Below are 23466 nucleotides of genomic sequence, written 5' to 3'. Positions count from 1 at the left end.
GTGAATAGAGCGTGTGAAAGCAGTGGAATATATTGACATTTTTTGGCCAGAAAGGCGAAATTCAACATTCTGCAGCAAGATTCTTCAACTGTTAGGGGTTTGGCAAAATTCCTTAACTTTTCAAGAACTTGTTGCCCTGTCAATTAATAATGAAGAAAAGCAATAACTGAGTGATATACCTATCAATGATGACAAGCCATTCGTTGTCCAATTTCTGGACACTGCTCCAAAATTAAAAAGAAAAACATGGATATTCAACAGTAGATACAGTAAAAAAATAACTTTGGTTTATTGGTTACCTTTAAGGGGAAGCAAGATTCTGCAAAATACATTATTGAGTCGGTGGAAATCAGTATATAGCTAGGTAGGTTCATTTCCAAGATAATGATACTCTCGACATTTTTTAAACTAAATGTCAGTTTAAATTGATTAAATATTGACAAGATAACTTCTCATCTAGATGGGAAAATGTTTTCTAAGTAGTTTACTCTTTAAGAAACAACACAGCCGTTAAATGATCCGATCATCAGCTGGATTATTAGAAACCAAACATTTGATTCTGAGACATTTTGAAGCTAAAATGGTCTATCATATCTCAGCACTTAGGTCCAGTATTGCTTGTGACACAAAACCACTTCAGTGGAACGATGGATTTAACACAGATACTCAGGCTCTAACAGACAACAATAATTCAATTTTCGACGTAAGAAGTGGCTCCTGTATTAATGAAATGACAGCTGCAGATAGTTACAAAACAATACATCATTCCACTTCGTCTTGGTCATCCCGTCCTGGTAAAATTTCACTAAGTATGGGAGGACTGTTGAAAAATTCGTCGGCACAAGATCGATACATTACACGATGCCGATAGGAATACGTCTTTGCTTACCGGCTCCACATGACAATAAATAGTTTCCATAATTCGCCCGCTAAATATTGTAAGGTCGCAGTTTTGATACCTTGGGAGTCTTGCTGGATATCTATACATGTGTTTATTTTTAAAAACTATTCTCAAAAACTCATTGCGCTTAGTGCGGGTGGTAGAATTTGTTGCGATGCCCACACAGTATACCGAATGAGCATTTTAGATGTACGTGAAATGCATCTGAATCTTACCTTTTGAGTACTATTGGGTCCTGTCCAAAAACTGTTTCAGGAGAGGAGGTTAATCCTTCGAGAATAGAGCACAGCACTTATTATCAAAAAATCGAACAAGCTAGTAAAACAAGCCCACTTGAACAAAACATCACAACAGTAGAGAAAAAATTACGAATGCCCAAAATTAGTAAGTACTCAGAGCAAAGAAACAAACGATCCAATTAATCGAGTGAGGACCCTGGCCAGTGTTACTCGAATAAATTTAACACAATTTTTAATGCGGTACGAAGTTGAGAGGATCCGAGAGAGAGGGACAAGTTGTCATCTCATCGAACGATAAGATTAGATTAGGGATTTAGAAGTGTGTAGCGCGTAGCGATCCTTCCTCACAACACGATCACCATTTTAAGCAACTCGACACGTAGATAGAAACCGAAAGACGCGAAATATTTGACGGCCCAACTCGTTCACGGCCCCAAAGCTTGTTGGGGAAACTTTGAGCGGAGCTAGGATCCAGGAATCACCGCGGACAACGATCTGAATCCTTCGAAAGAAATCCTCGGAACGAAACTGCGAAGGCAGGCATTTTCTGCTTTCAACACTTGTTCTTTGACTTCCGAACGTTGTCAAATTGTGCAATTGCTCTTCGTCATCTGCGCTGAATCTCTCTGTAAAGCTGAGCATTTAACGGGCATTTTCGTGATGAGAATATTTTTGATTTTTTCCTCATTCTGAAAGCAAAAACTGTTGCTACACGAGAAACTTAATCGAATTGTGAGATGTTTGTGAAAGAAGATGATAATCTGGCAACGTATGTTTTGTATATTTTGTCTAGACAAGTTTTTTAGAAAGTTTCGATCTACTGCTACAAGAGAGCGCTACCTGTCAATGCAAACTGAAGCTACATTTCGGCTTCCACTGTTTCCAGTTGTTCTTTGAATAATTTTTCTTGATCAAATAAACTCGGAATTGAAAGTTGTAGAATTGAACCTGGAAATTTACCATAAAGCATGTAAAATATCACTTGAAATATTTTTCTAATGAATAGATTAATAAAAATAAACAAGATTCTAGTCGGTAAAATTGGCAACCCTGGACGAAGCCAGCCAAAACAAACTAACCTAATTTTCTTGATTTCTTGTTTTGACCAAAAAAAAAAATTATTGCGGTTTGGAAATTTTAACTCTTATTTAGTGAATTGGTTTTTGCTGTAGAATCTATGTAATGTACTAGGTAGGCCTTTTCTCAATTTGCTCCCTTGAAAATCAAGGACTGAGCCACATTTTTTGAAACATTGGTTGAAATCCATCCGCAACTCTGAGCACGTAAGTACCTTCAGACATGAAAATGTTTGGACTCTAGATTTTTGATGCATTTGAGCATTTCTCTCGAGTTCCCCTTCTGTAGAAACTTCTTCCCTTTTCCCTTGGCAACTCAACTGTATCGAGATTGATCCCTCAGCCTGGGGATGCGCCTCACTCTCTCTGCCCTCCTTTACGAAAATACCAACTCGCACCATACTTTAACACGCTTCATGCGAATTGATTAAACGGGGCCTTATTTACTCATTACTTTTTCATGTAACTATTCACCCAAACTTTTAGTTAATGTGTGGAAAGACGATAGGTAGATATAGACCTGGGCATTTGATCCAGTCCTGAATTACGTATGGTGCAAATTGTGGATATATCGACGGCGTAAGCCCGCAATCACATATCTTGTTTGCAGTGTCTGAAAAACTCCACCTCTTTGGTTTTGTTTTGGAGGAGAACAAATCAACATCATTCCTTGAGGTTTATGTAGAACTCTCTTCGCACAGAGAAGAAAATCACGGCAGTTATAAAGAAGTTGAGTAGTTTTCTGTTTAAAACTAAAGTATGACAGGAAGTTTGCAATGTCGCAAACCGAGTTATGTGATTGTCAACTTACGTCATCAATATAAGGGTGATTGAATTGGGCTCAGGCGTTTTCTTTGATGATTTGTAACCCAAGCCTGACAAACTGGTTCAATTTAACTTATCATTCGACAAATCATTTTTTTGCTTTTTAAATTGTATAAAAAGTTTAGATAAACTGAACATGACCTTTCATCTATGTCACAAGCTAAGTAGAAGCTACTGCTTCTGTTGTCAGAGTTCCTGAGCTAAAATTATATCATTGATAAAAAATCAACTAAGTAGTGAAAGTCTCTGGAATTTCCATTGAACAAGTGTGAATTATTAACACAATTTGTTCTTGATTTTCAGCCCAACCAAAATGGGTTCAACGGAGCCCGTAGGTCTAAACAAGACCTGGGAATTGTCGCTGTACGAGCTTCACCGTACTCCACAAGAAGCAATTACTGATAATACAGAAATTGCAGTGTCTCCAAGGAGCCTCCACAGTGAGTTAATGTGTCCAATCTGCTTGGAGCTCCTCAATAAGACAATGACCACCAAAGAATGTCTTCACCGATTCTGCTCGGACTGTATTATCACAGCATTGAGGTCTGGTAACAAGGAATGTCCCACCTGCCGTAAGAAGCTTGTATCCAAACGCTCCCTTCGACCAGACCCCAATTTTGACCTCCTTATCTCGAAGGTACTTTACCATATTTGTCCTTTAACGATTAACAATCCTTTGTTTTTGCTATTTTTATTTTTTATCAGTCCTGCAAAAATATTCATATGAACTTCTGGAATCAAACTTTAAGTTTGCATTCCTGAGAAACATTTTATGGCCAACCTCCTCAGGGTTTTGTGTGGTGAAAACACTTTTGTTTTATTCAGACATTTCTTGCCAGGAAGATTCTTAGCTTGCAAAAAGTGTTTACACTAGTGCATTTTGCCGAGTGGTGAACTAGACAACTATTCTATGTAGCGCGGTGGAGTTTATTTTGTCCCTGTAGCTGTCAGTTTTTTTATCTCCATGAAAAAAATGTTCAAATTGGCCATCCTATTATGTATGGGTGTGAACAGCCAAGTGCTTTGTAACTAAAGTGTTTCAAGCTGAAACTTTGCATGATATGGAATGATTCGACTTTTTTGAGTTGCTGCCAAAATATTCTTAAAACTAATTGTGATTTAACCGATTCATAATTGTATTTCAGTTCACCATTTGGTACTGTAAAAAGTGCTGCTCTATGGTTGACATTTCCTAAAGCTAATCAGATCAGAAGGAGATAAAAATTGTTTAGCCTTAAAGAAAAATTAGATAGTGTTTTTAAGAATGTACCAGTTGGCTGTATCTTGTGTTATATTTTTAGTCCCAGACAAAGTAGTCGAATCAGGCAATATGTGACTTTTGTTTTCCTCATTCCAGATCTACCCAAGCCGTGACGAATACGAGGCGCATCAAGTCCGCGTGTTGGAGAAACTGAACAAGTCACACAGTCAAGCAGCGCTTGTTAGTTCTATTACTGAGGGCATCAAGTTGCAAGCGCAAAACCGTCTGCCTAGATCCAAGAAGTCCGCTACCGATGAGCTGAATGCATCAACTAACAGTGAAGCCAGCGCTGTTCCAGCATCTGCCTCCGTTTCCGCTCAGGGCGAGACGTCAAATGACTCAGTCACACCGCTCAATCAACCCCATACTTCTGCCTCGTCTGGTTCGGCCCCTTCTTCCGTGTCGAGCAACTCCATTTCTTCTGCATCCGCTTCTGCCTCAGCTTCCGCCTCCGCTTCCGCCTCGCAGCTGCCCAAGGATCAAGTAAGTTTCTCTGATTTGGTTCCATCTCAAGAATTCTCTTAAATATAAATGGAAACCTTGTATCCTGAAGGCAGTGTTTCACAATAATTGCTACGGATTTATTTTTTCCAAGGAAAACAACCTAACTTTCTCTTTGAAACTTCCTCAGAATAATCTTAAGGAAACAAAACGAAGGAGAAAAACCATGGAAGTTCTTCAAGATGTTATAACCATTATTAGTTTTTCATTACAAGAAGGGACAAGAGTAGGACAAAAAATGGAAAGGGTAAAACAGATAATCTGCAATGTTGTAGTTGGATGTTACGGATGAATTTCTAGTCTAGCCATTGATATTTTCAATTCTTTGAGTTTGTAACATATTTACTAGTGCTCCTTCACAATTTACACCAGAACTAAAGCACACCCCATATTTCTCACTCGTCTATAGTTCCGTTAGGCAGAAATGTGCCCGTGTTAATGCATAATTGTTAATTGATTATTTTAAATAATTTAATCAGGTGGGGAAACCAGCCAAAAAAGCCAAGTCAATCGCCAACTCAGAGGCAGAGTCAGTTGAGTCTAGCCTGGATACATCAAGTCAAGACTCAAGTGAAGGATCTGATGAGCCTCTCAACATGAACGAAATCGAGCTGGTCTTCAAACCGCACCCAGCCGAGATGGTTGGGGATGAGCGGTACCTCAAAACAACTTCAAATGCGACAGGTATCTCTTCCCACCTTTTATTTTAACTTCCCTTGTTACAAATTTTGACTTTAAAATTAATCATGCACTTTATTTTTCTTTTTATTTGCACAAAGTACTACGCACAAAATACACTTTTAGACATTTTACATGTCTTTGAAAAGCTTAATTAAACTGTAAGAGTAAATACTTAACTAATTTTACAAATTTTAACACTAAGAAAAATACCTCCTTAAAAATATCCAGTAGAAAGTAAAGACATAATTAATAGTAAATAAAAATGTCTTCTTGCTTCAACAATTATTGCAGACAACCGGCACTAGCCAAAGTCCAAAGAACCCCCGATCATGTCCAAAGAGCATGTGGAGGCACGCAGATTATTCTATGGGAAAAATTTTGTGAGCCCCTGGATTCCAAGCTCATGAGGTTTTTAGTCGTTTTAATTGTCGTTTGCACAGATCCCATTCCAAGAAGACAAGTGCTTCTGGGTTGAGGTGCTGATCCAATCGAATTCATACGAGATGTACGTTTAGTAATGTACTCCTACACAGAGTCGATGTTGAAGTCAGCGCAAATATTGATTTCAGTAATTTTTGTTGCGTGAATTATGTTCAACGCAAAATTTTGGATAAGAAACACATATTAGAATGCTTAAATTCGTACCTTATGCACTGGTCTATTATTGTATCATAAGAAAATTTGATACATTTGTTCTGTATACTGTGGAGAATTAATTATGTCATGCTCCACAAAAAGGGTCAGAAAAGCCATAGGCCTTTTTTGTAAATAATTTCTCGATTATGAGTCTGTTCTCATTGACCTGTTTAATTTTTCAGTGGACCATCTGAGCAAGTACCTGGCAATGCGTTTGACACTAGACTTGGGCTCTGAGCTGCCTAACCGAACGCTAAATTTTTGCATCTACATATCCCCGCAGCAGAACCAACTCGTCGTCCTTGATGGGAAACAAACCCTGCGCCAAGTCAAAGAGAAGTACTGGAAAGCAAATAAACCACTGGAAATGTTTTACTCTTGGAAAAAAACGTAATTTCTCCAACTCCTCTGGTAAGTTGCAAACGAAGTGCCCCGTTCCTCCGTGTACTTTAAGTAGAAAAAATGAGCATAAAAAACCTAGCAGTTTTCCATTTTCAGAAGATATGGCCCTCTTAGATCACTTGAGCTGTATAGGGGTTGAAGCTCCCCGAATTTTTCGTAGATTATTCAACTTGGAAAAAAACGAATCGTGTTTTTGAAAGTGCTGCACTGTCAGTCACAAAAGTTATCAAAAAACCAAACTATTTTTAATAGCAAAATGTCCGTATTCGTCAAATGAATTCTTAGAAGTTGAATGAACAATGTATGTAAACAATCTGTCATCTTGACCTGTCATATCGCCTGTATTTATTACTGTGCACAAATGAATGAATAAAAATTATTGTCATTAGTATTATGTCGTCTGATGGCCCATTACTTCAAAACTGTTTGTGCTCTCTTCATCACCCATTTTCTTTTTTGCAGGTGTTCCAATGGATATGTCTTCTTGGTCCTCTGCATTTATCAATCTTCTATGTATTCAGAACTATCGAGGAATTGTATGTGATAATTTCAGTCCTGTCTTCGGATCAATATGAAACAAAGCAACCAAAGTTTTGTGATTTTGACCCCTTTTAAAATGTGTAGCTTCTTCGATAATAAGTTTTTATTTACACTTGCTATTCTTAATAGCATGTATTAACAGATTTTTGTCCTGTAGACAAAATATTTTCATTTTTAAGTGACTCTAGAATATGTTACAAGAGGATTTTAGTTATGAAAACCCTCCTGTTCTCACATGCTTGCTTTCAGAAAAAAATGTAATTAGAGCTTATTTCACTGTGAAAATGTTTCAATCACATTTATTAATTTAATTCGTAGTATTTCTACGAAAATCTGTGAGTAACTATGGATCAAAGCAAGCTAAGAGTAGAAGCGGAAAATTTCTTATCCTCCGGTTTCCTAATGCCGTCTTCTATTTTAATTTTGCGACCAGCCAGTATAAAACTTTTTTGTATTATCATTTGTTTTCTTTCTAATGGCGTTTTAATTTTTAATGTTTTCATTGACGAGTTTTTATGGAAGTGCCGCGCTGGAACCACTGTCTTAGCTATGTTGCTGCAGGCATCTGTAAGCATTTTATCAATGATGGAATGATTGCAGAAATCATTTAGTTTTAATTATCATTTAAAAAATAATTTCAGAATTGAGTATTTTAATTTAGCTAGATTTTAAATGAAGCTAAACTGCCCGGTAAGGATCACTGAAACTGTATGAGGTCTCTTAATTGTAAGAAATGGGAGGAAAAAGCCTGGGAATGAGGTATTTTTGGTGGCGGATCAGCCTCTCTAGTCAAGGATGCTACAAGAATAGGAAACATTCTTCTTTCTCTTGTTTTTATTTTTTAGGGATTTGGTTTTCTTTTTTTAAATTTAATACTAATGTACATAGTTCCTTCTATCTACTCAGTGTACATAGTCCAGAAATTTTGTCCAAAGACCCGATATTTTTGTCTCTGAACAACATGAAGTAAATGGGATCATTTTACTCGCAAATTTTAACTGTCTCATCATTTGCCACTTTTTATCATAGAACAACAGTAACTGGGTAGTTTATATACTATTTTTAATAGATCACCTCTCTTTTTTGAAAGCACTAGCGAGTTTTACACATGTCGCATTGGAGTAGTACCAAAATTCAGCTGCAATGCCCAAAGTCTCCCTTGCACAATCTTAGTACAGTAAAAGCTCGTTGAGACGAAATACGGTTGAGACGAAAATCCGCTTAAGGCAACATTTTTTTCGGTCCCTTGACACTTCCATAAAAGTCAATGTAAAAAAAAAATACGGATAAGACGAAATTTCGAAATTTTGACCCGTAACCAAAGCCGGTTAAGACGAAGAAAAATTTCCGATTTTTTCCCCTGAAATTGGGTAAAAACTACAAAAAAGAGCCAATTCTTAGGGAAAATAGACTTAGTTTTACGTACCTTGACATAAAAAGAGTAGGTTAATAGTACATCGTGGGTATCCTCTGTTTTGCTGAATGACTGAGATGCAATCGACAGTTGACGATAAACCGATATGCGTGTTTTAAAAAAATTTAAAATTTGGATTTCGTATTGTATAAAATTTAAAACTGCTTTCAAATTTTGACTTGTGCCAAAAAATTTCGTCTTAAGCGGAGAACGGTTAAGACGAAAAGCCGCGTATGACGAAATTTTTTTCGGTCCCTTCATTTTTTGTGTTAACGAGCTTTTACTGTACAGCACTCTCTATCTATAGTGACACCTGTTATGACAACACTTTCTCCATAACAAACGAATCATTGGGTCTGCGCGTCTACGTATTTTTGTTGATAGCCAATTGTTGTGACAAAAAACCTTTCGGTCCTATTTGTTATAAAGTTTATTGTAAATTAATTAAGTGTTCCCACGTCCTCTGAATCCTTGGCAGTTAAATTTTAGGTTTTTTGCAAAATTTATTCCTTTTCTTTGTCATATTAATTACTGTAATGAGCTAGCTCACCTGAAAATGTAAGCTACTTATATCATCTAGAAATGCGTAATTAAAAATTATTGTTTCCAATGTATGTTTTAAAATTTACTTTTTTACATCGTACAAGTTAGCAAAATTTGTATTTATATATACCTATCCAGTACACTGTTCTTAAACAAAAACCAATTAAATTCATAATCAGAAACACATTGAAAGTTTAGGATACTGAATAAAAGGTCAATCCCCAACAATTATTTTTATTTATTTATTTTTTCTTTTCAGTCTGCAAACATAGGTAGGTATTACTTATGTTTCTTTCAACATGAACATAATAGCTGAATACTGAATTTTTAGGTACAAGTGAAAAATCATCCGGCCATTTTTCTGTCATCGCTACATCTCACTTTTTTGTATACCATCACTGTCATACTTGGCGTCAAATAATGCTACAATTTTGGATTAATTTGTATCGCACTCGCTTTATCTTAGTTTCATTGATTCTCCTCCTGTTTGACCCAAAAATGTGGTAGCATAATGTAACATCATCGAAAATGAAGATGATGATTCGATTTCCTCTCACATTTTATTTTTATACTGTTCATTTCACATTATTGCTGCTAAATACACACTGTCGCTTCTTTCTCTGAAAATTGTCTCATCATTCTTAAAACTATTCCCATAAATTTAAATGAACAATCTCTGATGGGAAAGAGCAGAGACAAGAGACCCTCCACTGGCCTCCTAGCGACAGGTGGAAGCTTTTACTTTCGGGGTTTCAACAATTCCTTATGGACAATTATTAGCAAGCAACCGTCATCACCCTAGTTTCGGCTGTTGACTTACCTACATGGTCAATGATGAGCTTCGGGTGACGTCATGAGCCAAACAAGTTTCCTAAACTTCGGCCATTTTCGGCTTGTTTGCGAAACGAAACTGCCAACACGTTGTTGAACATCAACCATGTAGGTAAGTCAACAGTAGAATGCTGAAGTCCCGAAAGTAAAAGCTTCCACAATGGCCAAGATACTAGTGGAGGGTCTCTTGTCTCTGGGAAAGAGCATCCATAATCTGTGTTCCTGCATTTTTGTGGAACAATTAACTTGATGCCTTCACTTCACAGCCACGCACCATCCCTAGAACTGATAACTTTTCTACTTAAGGCTGACCCTATCAAATGTTTTTGAGTCTAGACTCTGATAAAAGGACCAATTTCGACAAAGCTGACGAGTAGGTCTATTTTATAGATGAATTATTAGTCTATATCGAATACCAACAACCAATACTACCTAACTGACAATTTTGGCGATATTGAATTCGCAACTTTGCAAATCAGTATAAAATACGCAAGCTGATGTTTTCAGTTTTTCCAATTCTGCATGAGAACGCTGTAATGTATAAAAAAATTGCATATGCAACCTCAAAATTACAAATATGGCAAAGTTTTCTCTTCAACCTGCGAAATTGTCAGTTTGCAGATAGGCGGGTTTGTTCCTTGGCCATTGATTTGGAAGCTTTCATGCTAAAAGTAACTCTTCAGCATAAGAACCTTACACAAATAGTTTCTTTTTAGCATAAATTCGTCCGAGTGGATTTACTTCCTTCGTGCATTTGTAAAAAGTCAAGGAATGTTTTCTCCTAGAGGATGACTAAGGTCTCTTTTCCCAGGTTTGGTCAAAAATAGCATTTGAAAAATGATTAATATAGGGGTGCTTATTATTAAAGAAAGAAAAATCATAAGTTTGAAAGATTAATCAGTCTCAGATTTATTGAAAATTGAATTCATTATCAGACATTCTTTCCGTTGATACAAAACCACTCCATGTACAACAAATACGATTCTGGCCGTTTGCTAACAAAATTTCTGTTTTTAAATGCAAAACTTGGTCAATCTAGTTAAAACGAAGCCATTGTGCTTTCACCATCATCAAATTTAGTTCAAAACTTCGACTTGATTAAATCCATCAAGAAAGTTGTTTAGCTTTCTATTGCACTTCAAACTTGTAATTGGCTGTCAAGCTATCGGAGTACCTATCTAGCATTTCAAAAACAACACCGTTGGTCCAACCGAATCCAGTTTGAGGTTCGTACTCTCCGCCTCCTCCTGTTTCTCCTGCTAGCCGAATATGATACTGGAATCAAAATATGTCGAATAAGAATTTTGCAATCAGCAATAAAGACATTTTGAGTTACTCAGGTTTAGTTTGAAAATATTGTTTGTCGGTAGTCATCTTTGAAATTTGTGTGCGCTCTTTTATATTTATCATTGAGAGAAACATTAATTCTTCGTTGCAATGTTAAAAATCCATCGATCCTACTTCATGTTGTAGAATAACATAGAATATGAGGGGGATCTTTGAGATAATTAAAGGTGAAGAAAGCAGAAAGAGACTCAAGAAGCTTTCAGAACAAAATAGAATTGTAAGAACAATCTAAGTATTGCTATTGAGCAGGAAAAGCTTTTCGTGAGAAATTTTTTATGCAAAGTTCTTGAAAATTTTCCGGAAGATGGGCAAATTACGAACTTATTTTGGCAGGAAGAAATTCCCACAATTCAGGGCAAAATTTTATTCATGGGTAATATTTCTAAACTTTTCCCCGGAGTCCCTGATTTCTTAAAAGTTATTCACCCTATAGGTGGTCATTTTTCTAAATCTAAATGATGGAAAAGGATTTGACAGTCTCATCACCCTCTCTGTTATATGATTACATCAAACCAATATCCCAGGAGAATGAGCATTTGCAGGTGTCTGAAATTTGATGAATTTCGTAATTAATTGGAAACTACTGATTGAGAGTGAACTGAACACGAGAATACTCTTGGTTCATGAATTGAGCAATTAATGGGGAAGATATGACAAAATTATCTAATCTGCTAAAATATGTGTGTTTAAACGGAAAATGCTGCCAGATGATGTCACTGGGCGGTGTATTTTCCCACTTTAAAATACTGTTCCCTATATCAGAAAAAAATCATAAAAAATACTGTGAAATCAGCTCTTTAAGCTTTTCCAGATGAAGCAATAACAAATTCGTATGCAAATTCTTCATTGTTTTGAAACGTGTTTCAATATTACAAATGTTAGAGTCTGCTCAACTAAAGTTCAAAAATATAAAGCATCTTCGATTGAAAAAGGGATGTAAATAGACTATATACCTTTTCAAACATAAAGCCTGCCTTCTTGTAACCTAGATAGTTGGTGTGAACCCAGTTCTGAGCAAAACTGTAGGCAACTTCTTGCGCCTGAGGAACACCCGTCCGGTCCAGACCTTGAATCAAAAACACTTGGACTGGGGGCCAAGCGTTAGGTTGATCCCACTGCTGTCCTGATTCAAACTTAGAACACGGTTGCCCTGTAACATACAAATGATGTAAATTAGAGGATTCATCAGGAAGGGAAAGCGCTCAGAATCCATTGGACAAGATCAATAGAGAATATGCAGGTGTCTTAAATTTTGTTAATTTCATCTTTAAAATGATACTGCTAGGAAAACTGAGTAAGAAAATATCCTTGGTCTCTAAGTTGAACAATTATTGGAGAAAATATGACAAAATAACCTGGTCTGCTAAAAAACATGTGTTTCAATGGAAAATGCCGCCAGATGACGTCATAAGGCGGCACATTTTCTCACTTTTAAATCTATTTTTCTCCGATTTCCCATGTCAGAAAAAACTTATGAAAAATACTGCAAACTCAGCTCATCAGGCACTCTCAGATGAAGCAATAAAATTTTTGTGTGCGAATTCTCCATTTTTGAAATATGCAAATTGGGAAAATTTGAATTTTCTATGTATTTACAATATAAACTATGAACGTTAATTCTTCACTGATGACTTGATTTTAAAAGATTTCTATGTAAGCACTGTGTTCTGCCATGAGAGCAAAGAGAACCATAAGTGCAAGCCCGAAGTTTTGAAAAAATAGGCTCGATGGCATCTGAGAGAAAACTTTTACTGAAAGAAACTTCTGTTCCTTGTCAAATTGCCACCGATCAGCCAAAAGACTCTCAGAATCATTTGGATGATTCGATTTTAATTCATTCAATTATATAAAAAGGGTATTTTTAATTTTCACGTTAGGCAAATCAGCCGTAAGTGCTATCATTTGCATGCTTTTATGGCTGCGTTTTAGACACACAACAAACAAATTTTCAGGTTTGGCTATAGGTTCCACATTAGGAATATAAGCCAGTAAACCAACAGAAGAAGAAGAGGAAGAATTTTTAGGTTAGAAATAGTTAGAAAAGGGCGGCATTTTACTTAGAAGTAGTGCTCTCATTGGCTCTCATGGGCTCTCTGGCAAAATAATGCCTCATACGGCTGTTTTGTCTGAAACAACATCAATTTTTGCGCACTTCCAGCTTCCTCACTTGTCTCGTTTACATACATACATATAAAGCCATTTGTGCTGTTTCAGTCATTTCATTGATTTTATCTAACGAGAGATAAGACAAATTTTGAAGGTTTCGAAAATTTATGTGTTGCAGCTCTCTTTGCTGGGACAGCAGTGTTGGCATGAAATATTGATGTAGAAACATGTCTTCCATACATCTAATTGGACGTATTTCTACCAAACAGACCTATGTGGAGGTGAGAAATGTGGGGTGTGCTCGTTAGTTCTCTTTGCGTAAGAGTGAATAAGAATATTAAAGCGCCAGTGACGTCAGCGGCAACGATCGAGCGCCGGCACAACGAACAGGTCGTTGGAGGGAGTCTTTAACTCATGAGCCCTGTCCACAAGGCTCTCTTGCCATGCCCGCGGCTCATGAGTTCCGCATTCAGTTGCACATAGGTCTGTTTGATAGAATGCAATATCCCGCTTTTCCAATTCTTCAAAAGGAATCACGCCCTCTTTTACATTGCTTCTTATGCAGCTTCGACGAGCACACCCCATATTTCTCACCTCCACATAGGTCTGTTTGGTAGAAATACGTCCAATTCTTACCCTGCTTTAGAGTCCTTCATGCTCTTTGAAATAAAATTTGCTGGTAAAAGTGGTTCCATTGAGGTGGACATGAATTTTGCGAAAATTGCTAGGAGCACAATAAAACTATGCACATATGTATTTAAAATAAATAATTATACTTGGTAATTTCTTTGTCCCCAAGAAAATTATTTGAAGACAACTGATCGGTAAAAGATCCTCCTTTGGACTTACCATGGTATCGAGCTGTGAGTTCATTAGTGATCATCTCCTCTTGCTTTACGTATTCGATGATTCTAGTAGCAACCTGGATCTTTGGCTTTGTGTAGCTGCCGGTCCAAAGCGGTGCAAAATTAGACGGGTAAAATTGATCCCGGGGTTTCTGGCTCTTCAAGTCGTAATCAAACCAACATCCACGTTGCTCATTCCAAAGAACCTTCGAAATAAATTTTTCATTTTAATTTAGAATAGAATAGAATAGAATAGAAATCACTTTATTCGTTAAAAATGCACAAAAAGGCAAATGAACGGGTCAACATAGATTAAACTTAATACTAACATTCAAAATCAGAAAAATGCATAATAGTTAAATTAGACAATTCTTCAAGTGAATTAGATTGAATAAACGTCTACACCAGTTCTCTAACTGCGTATAATTCTTTCTCCACTAGGATTTCAGTGATCAATTTTGAGAATTTTTGCAATTCTGTGTTATCATCAATTTTTAAATCCTTTAAAGGAAGTGCATTGTAACACAACATTTGTGAATTAGAGTACAAAATTGGCAGCACAACAGATTACTGGTGGATAAACAAGCAACTGTAAATACTTTTAAAGCTTTTTAAAAGGCAAAAAGTAAAAATAACTTCTAATACCCACAAATATTAAAAGATAATGTTTAAAAAATGACAGTTGGTTAATGTTCCAACTGCTCTGGACTTTAGATTATTTTCAAAACACAAAAAAAACCGTAAATTTTCAGATGATATTCTTACCTCTTCAATTGAGGCTAACTGCTTATCGGCGACTTCTTTGTAAAGCTTAGACCGATATTTATCGCCCATTTTGCCCCACCACTCGCTGAGGAAAACGGCGTTCTTGTGCATGACTGCATTGAGGTCCGTCACAACCAGGCTTGGTGTATTCACATCCAGAAGAGTACCTAGGTATGCAAATGAATATTAGTTTCTTGCAGATGTAGTTTAAAAGTCAACAACACTACTAATATTAACGAGGAGCAGAATATTTTAATGTTTACTGGAAATTTTAAAAAAGCAGTCTCATTGGAATGTATACTTTTGATTAAATTTCAATGATATTCCAAAATAACTATTTCTCTATAAAGTGTACAGCACTGATTGTAAATGTTGAAGATACATGCATAGCTGTGCATTCAAAGCTTGGAATAATTATTTTTGCGGAGAAGACGGATTTGGATTGCCGATGTTGATCTGGCATTTCCAATAATACACAATATGTTGATGATTTAATTTAAAAACCACATATCGACGGTGAAACTACCAAACCACGTATCTCGGTTTGCGACGTCGCAGACTTCCTGTCATACTTTATTTTTTAAATGAAAAACTACTTAACATCCAGTCTTGAAAATTTCTGTGATTTTTTCTCTTTGTGCGGAGAAAATTCCGTGAAAATTTCAAGGAATGATATTGATTTGGTCTACTTCAAAAAAATAAAATGTGAGCGTAGATTTTTAAACACCGCAAACGAGATACGTGGTTTGGTAGTTTCACCGTCGATATCTTTCATACGCATACCTTACTTACTTTCATTGCAATGTTTCAAAATATCCACTCTCATTTTATTTTTTCGCCGAGAAACAAGCCAACATTATAACTTTAAGTTTATACAAAATATTCTACTCGCAGAGAAGAAAAATCAGGGAAGTTTTCAGGAAATTATGGTGACTAGTTTCAGTTCCCCAAAGAAAAAATAAAGCATGAGACGAAGTCTACAACGTTGCAAATCGAGAATAACAGTCTCAAACTTTGGTCATAGAAATATATTTTGTATCATAGCTATTCAGTAATTACCATTGTATCCACCATTTTTATTGATGAACCACCTTGATGAGAAGTCCCAACCACTCTCTGCGCCAGACTTCATCCTGCCATACCATCGCTCCCGCTCAATTTCAGTATCAATTGATTCAGCCAATTCGTAATCTTCCCTAAAATTTAAACATTGACTATAACATTCAAATATTTAAATTTAAGAGCACTTAATTTTTAAATTTCATAAATTCCAAATATTTTATGCAATTTCCACTGCATTAAATTTTTTAAAGGTTTGATTCTATCATGTCGTGCAAAAACCGCTGCGGTCTATTTTTCCAGGTTTTAAGTTTTCTTGTATCAATCATACTTTTCAAGAGTTGATACAATCACGAAAGTGGTGTAAGCACTCGTTATGGGATTCAGACAACCCTAAAACGAGTATTAACACTATCTACTTTCATGGTTACACCTAACTCTGAAAAGTATTATCAACCCAAGGAAACTCAAGACTGGAAAAATGGACAATAACGGTTTTTGCACGACATGATTCAGGTAGGAATGACTTTAATTTCTGCGCAATGAGGTGAAAATTTGAAAATGCCTATACAAGTTACAGAGACATTTATAATTTTCTATTAAGAGGCTAGCGGTGAAAATTTTTTAAAACCAATTAATCAATTACAAAGACATGGATTTTATTGGAATGATACTCAGAAGTTTAATTTGGTAGGTTCTGATTCAACGATTAATCTGTTGAATCTGTTTGATCTGTAAAGCATCCATGATGCCTTTGATTCTCAGCGGTTGAAACCATGGATCGTTGCTTCATATGATGTGATAAGCTTCAGGCCAATGAGAAGCATTCTTTCGATAACTACAACTTTCAGAGTCTTCATTTCAGTTTTTGCTTCATTTGCTAAAAGTTACTCTGGAAATACATAATTTCAAGATCGTACAACAGCTCCATTCAAGGTCTCACTTTTGACAACATGATAAATTAACTCCAATTTGTAATCATTCCCCACCTGTTTTATCTATACTTCTAAATTCAGATATTTTAAGGTAATGAGGTATTTTAATTTGTCATCTTTTAATGGTAATAAAGTTTTATCAATATATTTCACAGAGAAGATTGATGCCTTGCCAAAATTTCATAAGCATACCTGTAAGATTCAGGTCTTGGTCCATTGGATGGAGCAAAATATCGATACATTTCGTATCTCTTGTTATCCTTGACAAACTTCACTTTCCTGTTGTTTTGCCACCATTCAAACTCACTAGTCAAAGTCTGCAAATAAAAAAAGAACTCAAGAGTTAAATTACAGGTTGACAAAAAATGAAATGGCAGAAACAACTTAAAGTGACAGAAAAACATATTTCAAAGCAAGTTCTATAGCTTGAGAAGGTATCCATCAAATTGATGGATATTTGAACTGGTAAACTGAGAGCGTTTTTCCGATTTTAGCTATTCTGTCAACTTAAAGTAACTTATGACAGAGCAGAACATCGCTTAAGCTTTCTTTCGCAGCATGATGAGAAAATAACTTAGAAATTAACATGTTACTGCATAACAACTGCGCCCCCCCCCCCCCCCCTTAAAAAATAGAAGCTTCTTATCCACTAATCCGAAGCAAAAAAGTACCAGAGAGTATAGAAGGTATACCTTCTATACACTCTGAAAAGTACATCAATGGTATACTGCCGTGCTAAGGAAAAACGCAGTATGAACGTTCAAGAGGTGCCAAATTTCCCTATTTTGGAGGAAAGTTACGTATATTTTTCCTTGAGATTTGCAGGAACTTGAGGTCAAATTGAGAACAAAATTATCTGACAAATTGGAAGAAAAATATTTACAAATTTTCTCTATATTAAAATATTTAACAAAGAAAATTTAGCAACGCCTGATGGCTCATACAGCGTTCTTCCTCAGCACGGCAGTATAGGAGGCGCTACGCTAGAATGCTAATTATCAGGGGGCATACAATCAATCAAAAGTGTCAGGCATATCAGCGAGTTCTTTCCTCATGCAGCTACAACTTCCCCCCTTTTCTCACACAAGAGCTGTTGGTGACAACCGCTCAGGTGTCAAAATAGATAAAATTACTGTTAGCACGTAAAAATAGGTCACTACCCATTAATCACTGTACCATGAACAAACACTCCATCACAATTCTTCTGCTTAAGCAGTGAATGAGAATGTTAGTTTCTTTTTTTCATACTTGAAAATCCTGCCTCACACCATTTTTAGAGAGTTAAAAGGCACAGTAGCAATGAGTTATTCTGCCGTGCTGTGGAAAAACGCTGTATGAACCTCCGGTTGTTGCCAAATTGCCTTAAATAAAATACTGATTCACTGGTAAAGTTGTATTTTTCCTCTAATTATTCAGACAATATAGTTTTTTGATCTAAAATATCTGACAATATCAAGGAAAAATATGCGTAACTTCCTTCCTGAATAAACGTTTTATCAGTGGAAATTTGGCAACTCTCAAATGTTCATACGGCATTTTTCCTTAGCATGGCAGTATTGGACAAGGTATGACTAATAGTACTACGTAACACGTTTCCTCTTCAAAATTTCACGAAGAAAACGAATCACACAACAGGAAGTCAGGAAATCAACTCCTGAACAACTCCATAAAATTATGATTGGTTACAGGCAAAAATACAAATGATGTCATTTATTTGATCTAACTATCTTTTGATGTGTTTTAAAAATACTTGTTAATATCTAGTTCAGGTGTTGGTTTCTGAACTTCCCGCTGTGTGATTAGTTTTCTATGTAAGATTTTGAAGAGGAAACATATGGCATTTCTTTTGACTTTAGATCCTGTCCTGTCTAGCCGCCCATTCCTTTTTCCTCAACACTGAACCAAACAGATGAGGAACAGAAAAATGAAGGAGAAGGGGGGATGGATGCAACCTTTTCTTTACAGAAACTGAAGTTTGTTTTTCTCGAAGGACATTGTGATGCTAAGTGGCATCACAGCCACCGTATAGGGACAGCTGACTGAGATTACACAACCTCATTTCTACTTCCGAGCTTTATTACCTGTATGAGGTATGACTATTTTCGGCGATATAATACTCACTTGATAGATTTAAGCGAAATCTATCCAGATTTTTAAGACAATTTTGGAGAGAGAAGGTCTTTCATCTGTGTATGGGCAAGCCTGGCAAGATTGAGACACTAAGGTCAGTATCTGTGCAGTGTGCAGACACCTTCCCCTTGTTCATTAGGTTGATGACAAGGAGTATAACCAATAAAATTAAATCAGTTGAGTTTATAATATCCTCCAATTTGGGAATAAGACCAATCGAATAGAAATTGCCAAAATCAGAAACTACGTATCCATCTTGCAATGTATCAGATTTCCCACTCAAATTTTATTATTTTTTGAAGAAAAAAAACTAAACTATTCTGCGGGGAGATTGAAAATCAAAGCAGTTTCAAAGAAATTAAATTGCCTAGTTTTCAAAAGAAAACATGAAATATGGCAGGAAGTCCACTACATTGGGGATAGAGATACATGGTTTCTCATTTTTGCCATCGATACTTTGACAAAAACATGTATTGCTATAATCACAAACCTTAAGATGTTTTTCAACAAACTTTGAATCTCTCGTTGCCTTGTAGTAGCTTTCGAACATCAAGATGAGAAACGGAGGCTGAGAACGGCGTTGGTAGTAGACTCGTGCTCCGTTGGGCATTATTCCATACTTGTTGACTAAATAGACAATGTTTTCAATCACACCGCGGGCCGTTTCCACCATGTCACTCAAGATGAGGCCATTGACGATCCAGTACGTGTCCCAGTAATAGAGCTCTCGGAATCGACCCCCTGGGATGCAGAACCCATTGGGAGTGTAAAGCAAGGAATACTGATCACTTTTTTCTTTCACCTCCACTTTGACTTTCCGGGCAAGGATTTTCCATATTTGGTTTAGACCATTGGCAAACTTCTTGTATTCTGTGTCTTGGATTCGCTCCTCCAGGCTGATGTGTTCTTTAAAGTCTGGCGGGACCCAGACCTGAAACAAAGAGGAAAATTTTGAATGAGAGTCTCAAACCAGTGATCCCACGCATCCAGATATAACTGTACCGCATGGACTTTCCCTATATTAGGACGGACTGAATACATACCGAAGAAAATGCAGAGACACTTTCTCTATCTTAAAATGTCCATACATATGACATCACAAAGTGACGTATCAACGCGGGCTTGCACGAGCCTGGCCCGAGAGCGTATGGACTTTCGTTTAAAGCGCACCCAGGAACACTGCCTCAAACAATCATGTCTTATGAATGTTCCTACTAACTTTTAGGTCCTAAGAGTGAACTCATCAAAGACTAAAATGCAGGGGTAAGGACTAAGACTAAAATGGTAAAACTAATTCTTTCCATCTAACATTTTCTTCTTACCGCCTCTAGATCAACTCTCGTTTTTCAGCTACACAACAATCCTTAAAGTCAGTTCTCCTATCTTAAGGCTATAACTAAAAGATTCCGTACCCTCTCAAAATTTAATGAAACGCAAACTTTTACTGTAATCCACAGAGCTTGAGGTCAGGCTATTTTGGCACCTCTCCTGTATTGACATTTAAAATGGCTACAAACCTTGAAAACTTTGATTGAAAGTCCACCATTCAATTGGAATGTTTCTCCGTGAAACTGGGAGAAAACTTTTCGTGAAACAATGTTCTTATTTTAGATAAACAAAGCAAACCTGACCTGGTTAAATTAATCATTCCTACTCTAACAAGACATCTTCTACACTGCGTTAAAACAATTTCTCTGATTTGATTTAATATTACAATAACCACAGACAAAAACCAAAAAATTTTAAACTGTCTTTTCTCGGCATTCATTTTTCCTATGTGCCTATTACTCCTGAGTGTGAAGTATGGCTGATGAAACAGCGGAGCCGGGAGGTTTTAGAGGCAATGGAGATGAATTTCTGGCATAGATCTGCTGGTATTTCCAGAAAAGATCTCGTCAGGAATGAGACGGTACGGGAGATCATTGATGCCAAACAGACCATCATGCATGACATTATGACGAAATGACTTATTTGGTATGGTCATGTTCAGAGAATGGCAAAAGACAGGTTGCCGAAAGAGGTCCTTGATTCGGTTCCTCCTGGGAGAAGGCGCAGAGGGCGCCCAATGAGAGGTTGGAGGGAGAGGATTGAAGCAGAAATGTTAAGGTGCTCAATGCCCCATGGTTTGTGGTTCGACAGAGAGCAGTGGAGGTTGGGAGTCGTAGAGCGCGAAGGGAGTGCTATGAGGCGACCTATAAATATACACCCTTTACTAAGAAAAGTCCTCATGAAGAAAAATGTAAAATCAGACAAAAACCTCAAGTTCGTTGCCATCTTCAAAATGTTCGTAGACAAACTTTTGCAACTGCTCCTTGGACGGAGTTTTCCTGTCATTTTGTATTTTGAGCTCTTCGTACTTTTCCAGCGTGTAAGATTCATTGTATTTCATCTTCTTGTCGACAAATTCCTTGGAATCAGGGTATAGTCGCGCCATTTGCACGTCATGTAACAGCTCACTGTCACAATACACTTTGCTGAACAAAAAAAAAGAGCAGCATTAAAATTTAAAGAAAATTGAAAAAGATGACAGCCGTTCCTGAAACTTATGTGATTGGTAATACCCTTGCTACCTTGAATAGTGGAATATCTTGAACAATGGTATACCTCGATTTAAGGAATATCTTGAATGAAATATCTCAATAAAAGAAAAAAAGGCATTTCTGGAGGGTCAGCAAAAAGATATGCTAAATTCCTTGATTTCCAGTTCAATCCTGATCAGCTAATTTCTTGAGAGGAATTTCTCAGGACTTCGCCTAGTTGCCTCCTACTTTTCAGTGGCGCATCTTGGAATTTGCGTATTGAAGAAGAAAAAAACAAAATCAATTGTAAATTCTACTCAGAGAAAAAGCACTGTTCTGCCATGCTAAGGAAAAACACTGTATGAACCTCCAGGCGTTGCCAAATTTCCTTTGATAAAAAACGAATTTCCGGGTAAACTTATGAATATTTTTTTTCCAATTTTTCAGATAATTTTTCTTGCAATTTCACCTGAAGTTCCTGAAAATTTTAAGGATAAATATTCACAACTTTCCTAAAAAATGGACATTTTATCGAAGGAAATTTGGCAACTCTCGAATGTTCATACCACGTTCTTCCTTAGCACGGCAGTATTGTTACCATCCTGCATTCACTGTCCATAAAAATAATTACACTACTGTTATTTTTTATTACTTCATTCTTTCTTGGGCACAAGTGTTGAATTTTGTCGTGAAAGAAAGCTCAACAGGAGGCTGTTGAGCTTTTTTTCATGAAAAGCTTTTAGCTTTCAAACTTGATATTTCTCAACAAAAAATTCAAATTATTTTGAAAATACAACAGTTAAGGGTCTGTATTAGTTTTCCTGTAATTTGAATTAAATCCTAGAACAAAAAGAGAAGATTCAGGGTAAAGTTAAAACATTCATACTACGTACGATAAAAATTCATACATGAAACTTTGCTACGCAGGGCGAAAAATATGTTTCTCCAATGAATTTCCAGGAATTTTTTTAATGAGCTCGAAAAAATACTGCTACTCAACTGATCAGCTTTAACTTTGGTTTATTTACCAATATATTTTTAAAGAAAAAACATTAAACAAAGAACTGATGCTGTAGAAATCTACAACTCCTGATCTTAGAAGGAGTTTGACTTTATAAGATCATGAAAATTAGATCACTCTCCTTTTTTTACTGAACAGTCAGGTTCATATTTTTTTTCAGGGGCACATTACACTTCTTGTTAAATTTTACATAGTAAAAATTATGTAAAATGTAAACTACAGCTTGCAAGAACAATATTTTAAATTTTTGGGAATTTACGCTATCTTGTAAAACTTTGTTTTCCACACATGCATTTGCTTTGAGTTGGTCACTAATCAGTACTACAGTTTCATTTACCTGTCGCATGAAGGTAGATAGCTGGTATAGTACATATCCTTCAACTGCATAGCATTGAGCGAATTATAAACGTTTGAAAGAAAGAAAATTGAGGAAAACAAATTCATTTTTGCGGTTCGGTTTGATTCAAAAATCATTTCTTATATTATTGGATACTGATTATTCTTAGTTCAAGAAATTTAGGAAAAGAGCATTGCACTTGAGCTACAAACAGGAGAGAATAGATTATCACACATAATATTTTAAGAGAAATTAGAATGGCAATAGGTTCTGAGAAAATATTTGACCCATCTTTCAATTTTGAAATGAGGATTAAATAATGTCAGAGGGAATCAGATAAAAAAACTTAGGTGTGAAAAATTAAACAGAAAAACTTAGGGGCGGTTAAATTGTTGAAACTTAACAGCATCAGGGGACGGCACAGGTATTTAAAAAATTCTACGTTGAGTGCGAGGTCACAGCCTCACTACTGAAAGGTAGAGTGCAGAAAATTTGCAAATGAAAAACTGGAAAAGAATGAAAGAAAGGAAAAGGTGATTAAAAATTACAAAC

General features: G+C 36.3%; 3 protein-coding genes across 4 annotated transcripts in view; 1 reads left to right on the top strand and 2 right to left on the bottom strand.

Moving 5' to 3' along the window:
• The window catches only part of Synd (protein kinase C and casein kinase substrate in neurons protein Synd), a 116729-nt gene extending 115062 nt beyond the window's left edge, over positions 1-1667 (bottom strand). The window contains exon 1 of the mRNA XM_019047944.2: positions 1117-1667. The gene's annotated coding sequence lies outside the window, so the exon portion shown is untranslated. The remainder of the gene's footprint in view (positions 1-1116) is intronic.
• Positions 1540-9646, top strand: LOC109034680 (E3 ubiquitin-protein ligase RING1). 2 transcript variants are annotated; one of them, XM_072304516.1, is made up of 6 exons: positions 1540-1676; positions 3345-3678; positions 4399-4785; positions 5283-5487; positions 6303-6531; positions 6985-9646. In XM_072304516.1, exons 2-5 carry the CDS (start codon positions 3355-3357, stop codon positions 6512-6514), a joined length of 1128 nt encoding a protein of 375 aa, XP_072160617.1. In that variant the 5' UTR covers positions 1540-1676; positions 3345-3354; the 3' UTR covers positions 6515-6531; positions 6985-9646. The 2 variants fall into 2 exon arrangements, with proteins under 2 accessions (XP_072160617.1, XP_018903482.2); XM_019047937.2 differs by lacking the exon at positions 1540-1676 and adding an exon at positions 2221-2423.
• A 1097-nt stretch (positions 9647-10743) lies between these two features.
• On the bottom strand, positions 10744-23430 carry LOC109034714 (trehalase). Its single transcript, XM_019047997.2, has 9 exons — positions 22915-23430; positions 21295-21511; positions 19528-19968; positions 17100-17224; positions 15973-16109; positions 14914-15080; positions 14153-14354; positions 12151-12347; positions 10744-11125 (listed from the first exon to the last, which is right to left on the bottom strand). Exons 1-9 carry the CDS (start codon positions 23049-23051, stop codon positions 10979-10981), a joined length of 1770 nt encoding a protein of 589 aa, XP_018903542.2. The 5' UTR covers positions 23052-23430; the 3' UTR covers positions 10744-10978.
• Positions 23431-23466: the final 36 nt, after the last annotated feature.

Source organism: Bemisia tabaci, chromosome 9 (assembly GCF_918797505.1).
Source record: "Bemisia tabaci chromosome 9, PGI_BMITA_v3".
NCBI classification, from domain to species: Eukaryota; Metazoa; Arthropoda; class Insecta; order Hemiptera; family Aleyrodidae; genus Bemisia; species Bemisia tabaci.
The sequence above is the reverse complement of the archived record's forward strand: the minus strand, read 5'-3'. Positions and strand labels throughout refer to the sequence as shown.